The following is a 17294-nucleotide window of genomic DNA, read 5'->3' on the forward strand; positions in this document are numbered from 1 at the left end:
GTCCCCCCCCCTTCCTGTGAAAATACAGGACGGAGGGAATAAAAACAAAACACATTTACACATAATAAATCATTTATATTTAACTTCTGAAATATTGGGGGGGGGGGGGGAGATTGCAGAAGAACTGAAATGCAGATTAACAATGACCATTCATACTAAGGGGAGATCATGATCCTTCGCTGAGGGGCAATTTCCGTTTGAAAGGGATTATGTACAGTCCGTTTTTGGCTTCTTTTATCCTCCACCAACGTCCAAGTCTATTAAAAACAAAAATATTACGATCAGAGAAAACATTTCATCCATCTATATATTGTATGGGGTCTTAACATTTCCATTATTTAAAACCAATATCCCTGTCATCACATACCTGTGCTCCTGTCCAACTCCAGCAACCAGGAAATCGGCTGAACTGGAAAACTGCAGGCTGTTCACAGACCCAACCTGACAATGGGAAAAACAAAAACACAAAACCAAAAAACTTAGCCAAGTGACAAATATGCCAACATAATTAAGAAAAATGTACATCCAGGCACTATAAGATTGAAATAAGGAAGAAAAAAAAATAAAATAAAAAAATTGATGGATAGAGTTGCAACCATAAATGAGTTACCAGGCAGGTAAATGGCAACACTCACCAAAGGAATGGTACACAGTGGATGCAAGCCTCGGAAACCTTCACCACAGCGCCAGAGCCTAACATTGCCATCATTAGATCCTGGAAAAAGAACAGATTTTATTTTTTTTTTAATGGGGGGACCCTCAGGCACAGATTTAGTAAATACCTATTGATCACTCTGTCCTAATTTCAGAATAAGGTATATGTCTTGTCTGCTTATATGCACATGATAAATAGGAACTATGCACCAGAAATACCAGCCTGTCCTCGCCTACAAGATCACATGCAGCCTATGGAAGGGTTTTGTTTCACAGTGAAATGCTGCACATACAGACTCCAGGCACCATAACCACTTCAAATCACTGAAGTGGCAATAGTGTGTTGAATAACCATTTAACACCTGCTAGTGATCGTATTGCTGTTTTAAAGCAGTCATTCAAAAGAGGTGTTCTTCATTTCCACCTAAAGACTACAACCTTGCACATATGGACACACATTAGGCAGCTATTTTTATCCTTTTACGGAGGAAAACCACAAAAATGAATGAGAACTGCTGCCCTACACAATGCTTCTTTTACAGGGAACATCATTTACAACAAAGTGATTAGAAAAGCTTGGAATGGTAGCATATGTGGAAGTATCAAAGCACTGTTAGCTCTGCCTCTTTTGAATACCACCCTTCTACCCTACTCTGCAGGTAAGGCAAGATACTCAAGGCAGCTAGTGAGGATGAGACTGAACAGGGAGAAATTTGAATCAGGATGTAAGAAAAAAGGACTTCCTCTTGAAAAGATGTAGGAGGGTTGCTTGGTTGTAAACTTTGGGGTTAATCCCCCCCCCCTTCTCCTCTTTTCCCCCCTAAAAAAACAAGACTAAAATACAAAGGTAAATTGTTTAGAATCAGGCTTAATGGTCCCCAAAATACATTGACAGTACTGGACAAGCACACACACACAACACGATAAAAAAAAAAATAATAAAAAAAAAATCCTGCTACACCATCTTGGTGTATGGGCTATATACCTGAACTAAACATAAATCACACAAACACAATACATTTTATATGCACATGCTAAATACGCACATAAACACACAAGGGTTTCTCCAAATACATACCAGAGGCCACAACATCGCTGTTGAGAGCAGCACTCACTGAAGAAACCCAGTATGGCTGCTCCAAACCAGGATTGCCATGTTGACCATGGGCACATTTTACCCGTGCCAGGGGCTTCTTCCTGGAAACACTCCAAAGTGCCAGAGACCTGGGTGGTGGTGGGAGAGAGTATTAGATGGAAGGGCAATGCGAACAGATATACAGTTCATGAAATAGGACTAGATGGGTTAGAGCGGATATCATGGGAAGGTTTATGAACAAGGGCATGGTCAATGGTTTTACAAGGGCCCAAAGATTTATGATGCCAATTCTGAATGGGGCATGGAAATGCACAGAATGGCCTATACAATTGTCACCTATCGATATAAATTATTATCTACATGCTATACTAGACATTCTATTCAAAGACCTGCCAGGCACCCTGAAACAAACAACACAAATTACGAGGCACTACCAGGTCCCCATGGCTGTCCACTGAATACCTACTGACATTACTGGCAGCATTGTGGTGTTGCAAATGACCTTTATCAAGCTTGATACTTCTTGCATTACGCAATTAAAAGCCACTAAAACACACAGAGGTTATTCTTTTTGTATAATGAATTGATGATCTGTTACTTATATAGGTACAGTGAATTGCTTACCCATCTTCTGCTCCAGAAACCATGTGCTCTTCATTTATAAGCCGTATGCAGTCTATGGAACCTCTACAATGAATAAAAAGCAGAAAGTCATGATTAGGGAGGGAGATTCAACAAATCAGTAGAGGTTATTCCAGTCTCCAGCTGTGCTCTTTTGCCAAATGTATGCCCAAATGTAGCCCAAAGGTAGAACCTGATATGATGTTCAGCAGCTTTAGTCCACTCAGGTCTGGGTTGCTCTAACACCTGCACACCACGGATATAGAAAGTAGGAAACCAGGTGTTCAATTCTTCACAAGAATCACTCACAAACAGTTATTTACTAAAGTGAGAATTTACAGGAATTCAAAGCAAACAAATTTAAATTTGCAATCCAAAATAGCAGAATGAGACATTTTCCAAGTAGACTGTGCGTCCAGTTTATCTACTTTGGTCCAAAATTTGAAATTCATGACAATTCTCACTTTTTGTAATAAACCTGTGTTTTCTTGTTTATAGCAAAATTCTTTATTAAACTCTTGAGACTGTAAAGTGATTCATTTAAGGAAAGCTGAATGTGACCAAAAATGGCATTTCAAACGTAACCCTTCCTAGTCACAAAAAGCAAATTTGCTTACATCTACAATTTGGTTAAAATCACACACAAAAAGAAGTTGGGACATTTACTGCTCAACTTTTCAGTTTTGTCTAAGAGTGAATTGAACTGATTGAAAGTCAGCACATTTGGTGAATAAATCCCTGTATGTTTAAATCCCAGTGGTTAGAATAGAATAATTATATATATATATATATATATATATATATATATATATATATATATATATATATACACACACACACACATATATACACACACAGAATGTATTTTGATTTAAATGTTTTGCTTTTCCAGATGAACTTATCACATGAAGATGGGTATACAAAACAACCACATGAAAAAAAAAAAAAAAAAAAAAAAAGGCTGAAAACCCCCACACATTCATGGGAAGAGAGACATCTTCAGGCTAAAGTAAAGTACTGCAGTAAAGCAGAATGTTTGTTTCCTACAGTGGTTTAACCACTACCGGTTCTTATTTCATTAGGTACTGTAAGACAAGGATACAGCTTGTGTTGATTACGTTTATGCTTGTTCTTGTTAAAAGCAGATGTACAAAATGGATTAGTCTCTTGGGATGTATGTAATCAACAACCCAGACTGAATAATAAATGTGTTCTCTTGAATAAAATAATAGGAGTTCTAGAGACCTTGTATGTTCTGTTAAAACAAAGAGAGAGAGGGCAGACAAGCTATCTAGTAAATACATAAACACAAATAATCAGTATCAAATTGTCACGGTGCCTAATTGGCACCTCAGTGTGACCGCACCGTGCCCAATCAGCACCACAATGTGGCTGCGCCTGAAAGGCGCAGTCGCACTAAAGGAGGGAGAGCTTACTCACCTCACCGACATAGCCTCTCCCTCCACGCAAGACAGTGCTAAATAATAACGCCGCCCACAATGACATCACTAGTGATGTGAACGTGCGTGCGGCATCACGTTTTCGCCATGCACAAATGTTCTGGGGTCATGGAACCCAAATTAGCCATTAGCAGGATATACGGTGTTATTTAAACCAAAACCTGCAGTTGTTTAGTGCCCTGTCCTGCCTTCCATCCTGTTGGTTATCCGAGAGCACATTCCTGATTCGGATTAATGGTTTTTGATCTTAGCTTGACTTCCTGTATTTCTAGTATCCCTGACCCTTCGGCTTTGTTCTTTCCGTATTAATTCGTTTCTGTATTCCTGACCTCTGTTCGTTACTGTTTATTCTATTACGTAAATTCCGGCCATTCTAAGGCCCGATAATACATTGTTACTTTTTGTATTTGTTACCAGTTTTACTTAATTCTGCATGTTGGGCCACTGGTCTGTCCTGACACAATTTTTTGCAAGATTACCCCCCCCCCACCCAAAGAAAAACTTAGATCTTTATCAGATTTATTAAACGGAGGAGGATGGATTTTAATATTGAGATTAAAAGGAATTCCCAAATGAAGAAAACAATGACCCCAACCTCCATACACCTAAAAAAAAATAAAAAAAAAATATACACAACCCACAAATTGGGGTCATTGGATGCATTAGATGACAGCAAGCGATGTGAATAAGATCTATGTTAACATGGGCTCCTGCCATTTCAATTTACCCCATGTGAAAATACTTCACCTTAAAAGGTTTTGGTTGAAGTTATGGTAGTCTTGAAATAGAATCTATTTTGAATGGAACCAAAGTTATAAAAGCACGAAAAAAATAAAATAAAAGATGAAGGATGCACTGCACTTGTGCATTACACATCAAACATGCTTCTGGCTTGTCTCAATCACTATCACTTTTAAAAGAAGGAAGAAGACGATTGGATGGAGTTCTCTACACCATGCATTGTATTAACACGCAGAATAGTGGGACCTCCACTAGTTCTGCAGGATGGATGTACACCAACATGTTTATTAATATTTATTTAATGTGCTAAGAAGTGCTGCGTGGGACAGGTAGACTGTGAACTCTTTATATACACAGTGGAAACCCATTTTATTAGGTCATTGTATCACTCTCCCCATTTCGGAAAATATTCACAATTTCCTAGCACATGTGACCCAGTTACATCAATGATATTACTCACTCATGGCCACTGAACACAAGCTGGCTCTCCTCTGCAATCTTCCACACTCTAACGGTTCCATCTCTTCCTCCTGAGGTCACGCATCGCTCTCGGCTCAAGCTGTCTAGCCCTGTGATGGCATCCTGATGACCAAAGCTGGACAGATAGAAAGTTTAAGTATCACACTGATTTCCGAGGCAGCGGGAATTGCTATACCTACATTTATAATTCAGTTATGGTAGATTTAATACCTACATTGCAACACACTGCATAAATGCACACATTCACGCTACTGAAGAAAGGTTAGCAATTGTCAAAACATAGATCTTGAAATCTACAGTCATACCAAGTTTTACAGAGCCAGGTTAGTTTATTGCATGACATGCAAAAACTTGGTAAAAGTAGATCAGTGCTAGTTCTACTCTTTTTTTTTTTAAACATGCCATACAGCATGGGTGTCCAACCCGAGGCCCAAGGGCCCCAATGTGGCCCGGTGCCATCCATGCTGCCGGGCAGATAGTCCATTACATTCTGTGCTCTACCTGCACAACTCCTTGTGGCACGTCAGTGAGCCAGCTACTGTGATATGACATCATCCCAGCATCACTGCTAGGCACGCGAGGGCCTGTGCAGGAAGAGCACAGAGGTCCCAGGCTCCAGCCAAGCAGCAATCACTGGCCACTAAGGAAAAAGGATCCATCCCAGCCCTCGCAGAGTAAGGTAGGGAGGCTGGGTGGACCACTTTAGTACCAAGTGTGTGAACATGTGATTTTTGTGTATGTTTTGTCAGTGATTGGCTGTGTGTGTGTGTGTGTCGGGGGGGGGGGGGGGGGGGTATGGGGGATCTGTGGATATGTCTGGGATTATGTTTGTGCATATCTGATTATGTGCGTGGATCTGTGATTATGTTTGTGCATGTATGTGATTGTGTGTGAATGTATGTAAATGTATGCATTACCTCACTAATTGGAAATTATATCCCTGCATGTTATGTTTTTGGAAGTATTTATCCAATTGCTGTTGAAAACTTCAGTATAGACTCTGATAAAACCACCTTTTCAGGCAGAGAATTCCATATCCTTATAGTTCTTATTGTAAAAAAAAAAACCAAACAACCCTTTTCTTTGCCTTAGATGAAATCTCCTTTCTTCCAGTCTAAATGCCTGACCTCGTGTCCTATGTATAGCCCTGTTTATGAATAGATTTCCAGATAAAGGTTTGTACTGGCCCCGAATTTATTTGTATAATGTTATCTCTCCTCTGAGGTGCCGTATTTCCAAACTAAAGAGATTTACATTTTTTAACCTTTCTTCATAACTAAAATGCTCTATTCCTTTTATCAAATTTGTAGATCGCCTCTGCACTTTTTCTAGTGCCATGATATCCTTTTTTAGAACAGGTGCCCAAAATTGCACAGCATATTCAAGGTATGGTCTTACCAGCGATTTATAAAAAGAGGCAAAATTATATTTTCATCCCGAGAATTTATGCCCCTATTTATACATGACAAAACCTTACTGGCCTTAGCAACTGCAGATGGACATTGCATATTGCTGCCTAATTTGTTGTCTATAACAATTCCCCAATCCTTCTCGTGTGTGGTTATCCCTAATTCACTACCATTTAGGGTGTAAGTTGCTTGTGCATTCTTGACCCCGAAGTGCATAACTTTGCATTTCTCTACATTAAATTTTATCTGCCATTTTAGTGCCCCGTCCACAAATCTATCCAAATCCCTCAGCAGCAAAAGACTATCCTGCTCACATTTAATTACGTTACAAAGATTTGTGTCATCTGCAAACACCGAAACATGGCTTTCAATGCCCATTTCAAGATCATTTATAAATATGTTAAATAGAAGCAGTCCCAAAACAGAACCCTGAGGGACACCACTTATGTCCGGACTAAAAATTTACCATTAAAGACAACTCATTGTACTCCATCCTTAAGCCAATGTTCTACCCAAGAACAAGAATATTCATCTAGAGTCCAATTTCTTTTAGTTTGAAGACTAACCTATTGTGAGGAACTGTATCAAATGCCTTGGCAAAATCAAAGTAGATCACATCCACTGCAACACCCTGATCTATACTACTACTTACTTCTTCGTAGAATGTAATTAGGTTAGTTTGACATGACCTATGTGTCTGTGTTGGTCTGATTGTGTGTGTGTGTGATTGTGTATATAGGTCTGTAAATGTGGGTGTATGTATGTATGTGATGGTGTATACAGGGTCTGTGAGAGTGTGTGCGCATATGTATATACATGTGCTTAGTAGATAATTTGAGATCCTTAAATATGCAAATCCCACATAAGGATAACAAATAATGGAGTTATTTACTAAATTAAAATATTAAAATTAAGGAAAGGGCTTTTACAGATATATTACTTATATGCATTATCTATATCGGGGTAGACAACCATCGACACACCAGATGTGACCTACATCTCCCATAATGCTCTTACAGCCACAATGCTGGCACAGCATCAAGGGAGATGTAGTTCACAACATCTGGAGTGCCGAATGTTGCCTACTTGGTGTGGCCCAAGACAATTCCTCTTTGCTCAATGCAGCCCAGGGAAACCAAAAGGTCGAACACCCATGCCATACAATGTATAAGCCATCACTGGTTCTTATCAGTGGCAGCCACTAAACACAGCAAAACCAAACAATCAGATTGTTAATGCTGGGCCCCCTGCCTGAAAATACTTGATTGCAAAGAGCATAAAAGAAAAGACATTTCAGGACAGAGTCCTTTCTCAATTAAAGGACACTGACATTGAGAAATATAGTGTCCTGAAAACATGTATGCTTTCTCTTAGGCTCTTCACAATCAATTGAATTGCATCCTCAGAAAACGAATGGCTAGCAAGATCGACTTCCAGCTTCACACAGAAGCTGTGTGTAGTCACTGGCTAGAGAGGAGACCAGGATCCAGGTAAGAGGGCATAACCAGGCTGTAGTGGTTATGATGCTTGGAATAACCCTTTACTATATCAATACACATTCTGATTTTCTGACCCAACCCACAGTGATATACTCACAGCGTCTCGATGTAGGAATTTTCAGCAACATTCCACACCTTAACAGAGCGATCATGTGATGCACTGAACAACTGGTGTTTTCCCTTCTGGAAGGATAAAGCCTGCAAGAGTTAAAAGGAAAAGTTGAAAATATGAAGCAAAAAAAAATAAAAAAATAAATAAATAGAAAAACAAACTTTATTTTAGATCAGGGTTGTGAGGCCCATCACTCAAGATGTTTTTTTTAAGCATGCAGTACAGTTTTCCCTCTCATCTTACTGGAGTGGTTAACTGTCCGTGCTGGAGAGTATAAAATGAAATTGGTGAATAAATGTAAGGAAACAGAGGTCAACTCATTGTGTAAGATGAATATTTACTTTGTGTTCCTACATTCATTCACCTATTGCCTCCTGTGCTCTTACTATGGTCAATACCCCACTCCAGATACAGCCAACCTCCCTTTGAAATAGGATCTACTTTACCATTGCCAACATCCTTAATGTCTTTCCACAACATACAAACAGTTTTTATCCTGCTCCCCACATCTTCTCTAGTCTATGCTTCAGAATGAATTCCATATGCTACTTTTTGAATTAGAGTGGCACTGCACAGGCTCCCATCATTACCTACTTAAAGGGACACCATCATTCTAATCAGTTTAGCTTGCTAAAAAGCTGCGAGTGAAGAGTGTGTCCTTTTTTTCCCCTTTTACAAAAAAATAAATAAATTCATATTTCAATGAAACTTGACACGATTATAAATGAACCTGGTTACACCGCATGGCTTTCAAGTAGGCAACAGGTCCTGTTACGTCCTGGATTGATTAGCTCAGTGGAGCTAAACTCAAGAGACAGCAAATGCTCAGGGAACCTGTCTTGCAAAGACTTCTCATTGAGCCGATTCAGACACTGGTAGCAGTATCCAAATCCACTGGGAGTGGAGACATGCCTAATGCACCAGTTATCTTGTGAGTGCAATTTTAATAAATCCTTGTTTTATACCTGCAATCTGCACTATTTTTGCTTCATGTGAAGTTTGGGAAGATATACATCATGTTGGAGAATATTTATTCCAGACGCCCCATTTAAGGATGATGAGACTGACATTATTTACACTCTTGTGAGTTCTCCCAATTATATTTTGTGTCTATTTTGGTGTTACTTTGTCATCCCAGGTTAAGACTGTTTTCCCTTTAGATATTCAGGCTACTATTTCTGTTCTCATATCAAGGTTGTATTACCTTTTGATTGTTTCTACTTAGGAGGGGTCAATTCTATATAATCAAAATCCTGTTTATTTGTATGTTCACCAGCAGAGTTAGGTTGGCACTGACCAGAAGAATTAACAAAGTGGCACTTGGGAACTGAAAATTATATATTTGTGTAATCTGTGCATGTATTTTGTTGTTTTTGTTTTCTTGAGTTAAATGAAGCCCATCCATATGTACATTATTGGAAGATTAAGCCCTTTACAGCAAATGACTGACACGCCTGGTTTAGATAGTGGAGGAAATTCACGTACAGACACTGCATCTCGATGTCCTTGGAATTTATGAAGATTCTGACATGTCTCAGCATTCCAAATAAAGATCAGCTTGTTTCGATCACCGGATGCCTGCATAGACGAAAGAGATTGACCGTTAAAATAAAATAATTCCAAATAGTTTCTTTAAAAGCCATCCTAAAATTCTAAAAGCATGGTTACTGAGCAACCAGCCGACTGTCTTACCAGGTATTTTCCATCTGAGGATACTGCCATACATAGAATATGTGCAGTGTGGCCAACATGCTTGTCTTCACTTCCTTTTCTACCGCCTGGGATCTTATGTACCTTCTTCCCATCACATATAGACCCTGCCAGAAGATACACACAAAAGAATAGTTTACAAAAACATGCAGGTGCATAGAGAACTATGTGTAAAGAGCAATTGTAGGATTCCAAAAACAAACAGTTACCACTGAAACAAATATACTGTTCACTGCTACACTTTTAGAACTCTTCCCAGAAGACTGACATTCATATTTAAAAGCAGAATGACAATATGCCTCATATGATATGATCATCCCAGAAAACCATCCAACATAGCAGGACTTGTTCTAGCATTCCCAGTGCTCACATTTGAAGATAGAACAGTCTTTAGATCCAGAGAATACATGTTGATCGTCAGGAGTTATTACAAGGCAGGTGATTGGTCCTTGGTGACCACGAAGTAGTCGAATCTCTGAAGGCTCGGGGGGAACCAACTGAAAAACAATAACATTTGCATTGAGAATCTTAAAAACTAACAGAACTGAAAACAAATGTAGAAATCAGAGAAAAGGAAGCAGGAAGAGAAAAACTAACTTTCCAAGAAGAGCAACATCAGTGGCGAAAAGACAGTTTAGATGAGAGAGTTAAGGGGAGTATTTAAAAAAAAATAAAAATATATATATATATATATATATATATATATAATTTCAGTATAGGATTACCTCTTTTGCCAAAGGTCGTTGAAGTTTTCCACGTTGCTCCAACTACAGAAAGATAAGTTAATAATAAAATTCATAAACAAATACAAAACACACCTCTCTAGTTCATTCACTAGCATCATTAACCTGCAATCATACGGAAAACTTACCACGTCCTCCTGTAGTCTGCTACCAACGATATCTTGGTTCTCATCGTCCTGTCTCTCCTCCTCTGAAAAGTGAGAAAAAAATAAAAATCAAACAAAATTCCACATGTACACACAAGGTGCTGAATCCCAGCAAAGCCATGAGATTGTCCATGTCTCACCTTGCTCTTGCAACTGCTTCAGATATTCTTTGGCAAGGCGCAGCTTTTTTTCCTGCGCTGTCTCCTCTATGTCTTCCTCATCCTCCTGGGGCTTTTGTCGAACAGGCACACTGTATAGTGAGAAAGTGCATTAAAAAAAGCTGAAATGGGGATTTAGTTTACCAAAGTGTCAGAAGAGCAGTGCAAACAGAATGAATATAATATTGGTTTCCAAGGCGATTGCTCCACTTTTGCAAGTTAGATGCACTATTCATAGAATCTATTTAAGCAAAATTTGTAGGACACTTACATCTCTGTATCCGAGTCACTCTCAATCTCCTCCCTTAGGCTTGCACCTTTTCTTTGCTTTTTCTTTAATGACGTGATTTCTGCATTTCCAGCCTGAGGGGAGAATGCATGGTCAGCATGCAGATGAAGCCTTCCATATTGACATACTGATCTTCAGACTCCTTGGAAAAACACACACCTACCCACAAAGTGAACCACCTTGCTCTTTTTTGTGATAAACTAGACCAAATACCGTACAAACTAATTAGAGTGCATAAATATATTCTGAGACACTATACAAGTCAGAGAATTCACCTTTGATCTTTCCAATAGCTATGACTGGACACATATCACACAAGCAATGCATGCACCTTCAGGGTTATTCAGGGAATGTTTAGAAATCGACCAGGAATTACATAAAATTCAAGCCACTGCATTAACTACTAGGATGTTATTTAGGTCATGGACATCATCACAAGGGACTCAAAATAATTTATAGTAGCTTTTCCCCTGTTAATGGATTGTTGGGCTAATGTGTGGGTTTCCTGTGTGCTACAATGTAATTGCTTTAAAGGGTTACTCCAAGCAAAATGACCAATTCAGTGATTTGAAGTGTTCACGGTGCCTTGAGTCAGTAGGTGCCATGTTTTGCTATGAAACACTGCACATACTTACAGCACTACATACTGGGAATCTGTTTCGGCACTTAGTCCCGCCCCCACCCGCTCTGATTGGTCAGAGCCCGTAAGACGGACTGCTCGAACACACATCATGAACGGAGGGTGGATCTAACTGTAGCTCCGGCACTTAGTCCCGCCCCCAACCCGCTCTGATTGGTCAGAGCCCGTAAGACTGACGGCTCTGACACACATCATGAACGGTGGGCGGATTTAACTATAACTCCGCCCATGTCGACTGCTGATTGGCCGAATCTCGGCCACTATTCATATTTAAAAAGTACTCTCGAGCATTTGCTCAATGACAGCCTTTGAGAAAGGCGCTTTTTACAGCGCCGAAACGCGTTAGGCAGGCAGGCAGAGAATGATGATGATTTTATAATCACGCTTTTTTATTATTTTCACTTCACAATGTTTGGGGTGTTGTATTAGGCTAAGAGGAGCTGGGGTCTGTTTGGAGAATTTTTGGAGGGAATAATGGGAGCAGTACTATGACTACTACTAACTGTTGATTTCTTGTTAAGATAGAATAAGTGTGTAATACTGCATTACTAGCCCTACTCTGACCAGTCAGTGCATACAGCACTGAGGCTAGTTTCAAGCAGTAGTGTGTCCGGTGATATCTACTAGGGGGACATTCAAGTCTCCTAAATTATCATTCACAATTCTCAAACCGGAGATATCCTTTCACACTATCTACCAAGTACTGAATGCTACTGTAGGACCAGCTCTATATTGTATAAGCTGTCCACCCTCTATTAGGGGGTTGCCCTACCAGCATTTAGTTATTCACGTGTGGCCATATGAGTAATTATGTAACATTATATGTTGCAGTACCCTCTAGTGTAACTCTGAAGACTTTAATGTCTCTATACCTCTATATGACTACACGTTCTGTGGTTCTGGCCGGCACTCAATAGCCAGTGTGTCATACTATCCGGAGGTTTCGTTTTACACTAGTTATCAGCATCTGAGTGCTACTGTGGAACCATATCATATGTGGTTTACCCTTTATTGGTGATGGTCCTACTAGCACTTAGTGATCTACCTGTGGCCACATAAGCGAGTATGTAACACTGCTTGTTGCAATATCTTTAAGTGTAAACACTGTTGAGACCTCATTGTCTCTATACCTCCATATGAGTACACACTTCTGTGGTTCTATGCTGCACTCCACAGTCAGTGCGTCATACTAGCGTATACTTCCCTTACCAGTATCAAGGGGTTGGATTTGTCTACGCTTCAGCTGGTTAGAATAGTAGTCACTGGTATCTCCCATTTATATTTCCTATTAGTGAGGTATATATCTAGAGTATATTTGTCTAAGTTTATACCTCTCCCATTACTCCCTGAGCCCCTTAAAATCTCCTCTTTCACCACTTGGGTGATTTTCTATTTATCTATTAAGTATTTATTTTTTATGTTTTATTATTTGTTCATGGTTTTGTATACCTAATTAAAGATTATAAATTTTAGCAGACAACGGAGATCTGTATCTCACCAGTGTTACCTAGACCTTTGGTCTCTGGTTTACACTATCTTTTCTCTCTTTCTGTATATAATACAAGGGTTACCCCCTATTGAGATACGATCTGGACACACTTATCTTATCCCCGCAAGGGGGTTATTTTCTTTTCCTTAATTCCACTTTCGGCAGCATCATTGTGGTGACAGCAGCCAGCCCAGAACAGGATATCCGAGGCCGGCTAATGTCAATTCTGTGCATATGTCTATTCACAAAATGTAATTTATTGGCAGAAAGCGATCAGCCGACACTGATGAATGAATGAATGAGTGCCAGAAATGGCATCAGGTGTCGCGAACACTGCAGAAGAGCAGGCTAGGCACCCAGGTAAATCCAGGCAACTGTTGCAGGCTGTAGTGGTCATGGTGTGTGAATTAACCCTTTAACCAACAATGCCTTAAGAGACTGTCAACTACTTTGCATTAAAGGAAAACGCCAAGCATCCAATCAGGTTTAACTCCGCATAGGAGCTACTGCTTGAATAAGCAACTGAAAGACCCAATATAGGTTGTCAAACTGGTCTTAAAAAGGTTGGACCACTTGCATTGGTAATGTGCCAGAGCACTCACCATAAACCCTACAGTTATGGATGCTTAGAGTATTCCTTTATTTACATAGGACACGCACTCTGGGGAAAGCATGTCTGTGAGAAAGGACTCACCAGCAAAATATGATGAAGGTTTGCAAGCAATGCAACATTTTATGGAAATAAACTCAACACAAAAGGGATGCCAAGGTAAACATCAATTTCATGCAGGGCTAAAACTTCCATGAAGCTTTGCCAAGCTAAAGAAATGACAAACTTTGTAGTTGCCCCTAAAACACTGCAGAATTATATGGCTCACCACACTGATAAAAGGGGTACTCTCTCCGGATATTGTGGACTACATTACCCATCATCCTCTGCCATCCATTTGTATGGCTGAACTTAATTTGCAACGTGGTCCACAGGATCTAAACCATCACTGTGGGGGACGCAGACACGGAACCCCCCTATCCCTCTAATAACAAATACAGACAGCAGGAGCCCCCAGCCTCACTGACCTCCGCCCGCCGCCTCCGCGCGGGACCTTCAGATCCCTTCTTAATAAACAGGCCAGACATGATGGCTCTCCGTGCCCCGGTCACACCGGACCCACGTGTAGGAGAAGGCAAACTTCTTCCGGTCTGACCCACTATTCACTGATTGGTTACAACACGGAAGGCCACACCCACTCTGCACGCCTATTGGCTGCCACCCTCAGAGCTATTCCCGAGGTCGCCATAGGTCCAGTGGGATGCGGGGAGGGCGCCCTTTGCTGACGTCACGCTCTTACGTGCTTTGCCTTTACACGTCAATATGGGGGAAGGAAACGAGTTGGTTTCTATGGTAACAGGCAGGTACTGGAACTGACAGTCGCTAGGCAACACTGCCAGGAGTCACTGCTCCAAAAGAGGTATTCACCCATAGAGAATTCAAGGGGAATTTCAAACTCAAGGCCAGGGTAACCGAACTGGAAACATTCTCCTGTGTTTATAGTTAAAGCAAAGTCAGTGTCACCCCCCCCCCTCAGCAAATACTTAGTATTCCATCAAGATAGAATGTTTATAGAAAATACTCATATTGACGGGGCACCCAGACCACTCGGCTCATTGAATTGGTTCGTGTGCAGTGCCCCTGTCAGTTTAACCCCGCGTTGCAATTATCGCAGTGATTGGTAAACTGTAATAACTATATTGCAGGTTTAACTCCACCTCTAGGGGCTGTCTACCAGAGTCGTTTCTGGGTCATTAGGTGAATTTTGGTCGCTTCACCCAACATTGGACGTCCTCACGCTTTGCAGGAAATCTAGCGTCAGCTAAACCCCCATAGGAAAGCATTGATTCAATACTTTCCTATGGGGTTGTCCTAGGGTTGCCACCTGACTGGTATTTTACTGGCACACCGGCTGTGTAGCTGGTGCTGGTATTGCAATATGCAGTAGATCCTGAGCAGGGGGGGAGGGGTCTCTGTCAGGAGAATCCTCTGTGAGGAAAGTGAGTGGGGATGAAAAGGGAAGAGATTCTGGAAATAAAATGGATTAGTGAGAATAAAGTTAAAGGTCAGTGTGAACAGACGGCATTAATTTAAATGTGAGTGTTTTTTTGTTTTTTTTACATAGGATAATTCATTCATTATGTCCAATGTTTTAAATGAAAGCTAATAGCAGTGATTTAAAGGGACACTATAGTCACCCAGACCACTTCAGCTCAATGAAGTGGTCTGGGTGCCAGGTCCCTCAGGTTTTAACCCTGCAGATGCAAACGTAGACAACCTCTAGAGGCGCATCTGCAACGCTGGAGGCATATTATGCCTCCATCACTCAGAGTGTCCATAGGAAAGCATTGAAAAATGCTTTCCTATTAACAGCTTGAATGTGCGCGCAGCACTTGCCACGCATGCGCATTCGGCTCCGCTGACGTCGGCAGAGGGAGCTGACGTCGGCGGGGGAGGAGAGGTCACCAGCGCTGAGGGAGCCCAGCGCTGGAATAAGGTAAGCTGCTGAAGGGGTTTAAAATTATCAGTAAAATTAAGCAATTTTTTTCTTTTTGCAGCGAAAAATAAAAGTGCTTCTCCAATATTGAGACTCAGGAAACCAGTGGTACCAGAGTGCAGTAACATGTTTACTGTCTCCATAGATCCCTTGCAGTTGATGAGTTCAGTCGTCCGCAGTAGAGGTCAGATGGCAGGACTAGTATGATGGTTGCAGGCTCTCTCGCACATGGTACTGGCGGAACATACTCCGTCACTTACTGCTAGTGTGGAAAGTGTTGCAACTCCTTTTCTAGCTTCTCTCCTTTACCTTTCAGTCCGTGCATTCAGGGCACAGTTCTAGAATGCCATTGACAGGGCCGGATTAACATAGGGGCTGATGGAGCTGCAGCTCCAGGCCCAGGCCCATGGAATAGGCCCATTTAAAAAAAAAAAAAAAAAAAGACTTTTTTTTTTTTTTTTTTTTTTTTACACACTACTCTTAGGTTTTCCTCCTGACTGGTATTTTAAGGCACAGCCTGTATTTGAGGCTGCCTGGCCGTGCTGGTATTGCAGTATTACCGGCAATACAAATGCAAATATGTTTCTCAGTATAAACTGAGATTACTCTGCAATACCAGCAACGGCCAGTAGGTGTCACTGTGTATGGAGAAAGGCAGGGATAGGAAGTTACAGCATATCCCTCCATGCCTCACTCTACTCACTGATCCACAGGGGAGCAGCTACACAGCACAGTCAGAGAGTTCAGACAACAGCTCCCAGCCTGCAGAGACAGACTACAGCTCAAGGAAGTGAGGGATGAGGGGAAAGGCATCAGAGAGACATGGGTTCACTGAGACACTAGGGGACACTGGGAGACGTGGGGACACTGAGACACATGGGGACACTGAGACATGGGGACATAGACACATGGGGACGATGTGAGACATAGGTAGACACATTGGGACACATGTCTCCCAGTGTCCCCATGCCTCCCAGCCAGTGTCCCTAGTGTCTGTGTCCCCATGCCTCCCAGCCAGTGTCTCAGTGTCCCCATGCCTCCCAGCTAGTATCCCCATGGCTCCCAGTGTCCCCATATGTCTGTGTCCACATGTCTCCCAGCCAGTGTCTGTGTCCCCATGTCTCCCAGTGTCCCTATGTCTCCCAGCCAGTGTCCCTAGTGTCTGTGTCCCCATGTCTCCCAGTGTCTGTGTCCCCATATCTCTGTGTCCCTAGTGTCTGAGACCCCATTTCTCACAGTGTCCCCATGTCTCCATGTCTCTCAGTGTCCCCATGTCTGTATCCACAAGTGCCCCCATGTCTCCAAGTGTCCCCGTGTCTCTGTGTCCCCATGTATCCTAGTGACATGGGACACACTGAGACATGGGGACACTGGGAGAAATGGGGACACAGACACTGGGAGACTAGGGGACTGGGTGACATGGGGACACTGACACTGTGATGCATAGGGACACTGATGCCAGGCTGGCCTAATTTTTTGGACAGAGATACCCCCTTTTTGG

At 41.4% G+C, this 17294-nt stretch overlaps 1 protein-coding gene across 1 annotated transcript; it reads right to left on the reverse strand.

Moving 5' to 3' along the window:
* Positions 1 to 54: 54 nt before the first annotated feature.
* On the reverse strand, positions 55 to 14446 carry RRP9 (ribosomal RNA processing 9, U3 small nucleolar RNA binding protein). The gene is made up of 15 exons (XM_063427482.1): positions 14325 to 14446; positions 11101 to 11192; positions 10812 to 10921; positions 10654 to 10715; positions 10508 to 10549; positions 10153 to 10279; positions 9765 to 9889; positions 9558 to 9650; positions 8058 to 8158; positions 5033 to 5167; positions 2375 to 2437; positions 1733 to 1878; positions 636 to 715; positions 368 to 441; positions 55 to 257 (listed from the first exon to the last, which is right to left on the reverse strand). The coding sequence occupies exons 1-15, from the start codon at positions 14382 to 14384 to the stop codon at positions 167 to 169; spliced, it is 1401 nt and encodes a 466-aa protein (XP_063283552.1). The 5' UTR covers positions 14385 to 14446; the 3' UTR covers positions 55 to 166.
* Positions 14447 to 17294: the final 2848 nt, after the last annotated feature.

Source organism: Pelobates fuscus, chromosome 7 (assembly GCF_036172605.1).
Source record: "Pelobates fuscus isolate aPelFus1 chromosome 7, aPelFus1.pri, whole genome shotgun sequence".
NCBI classification, from domain to species: Eukaryota; Metazoa; Chordata; class Amphibia; order Anura; family Pelobatidae; genus Pelobates; species Pelobates fuscus.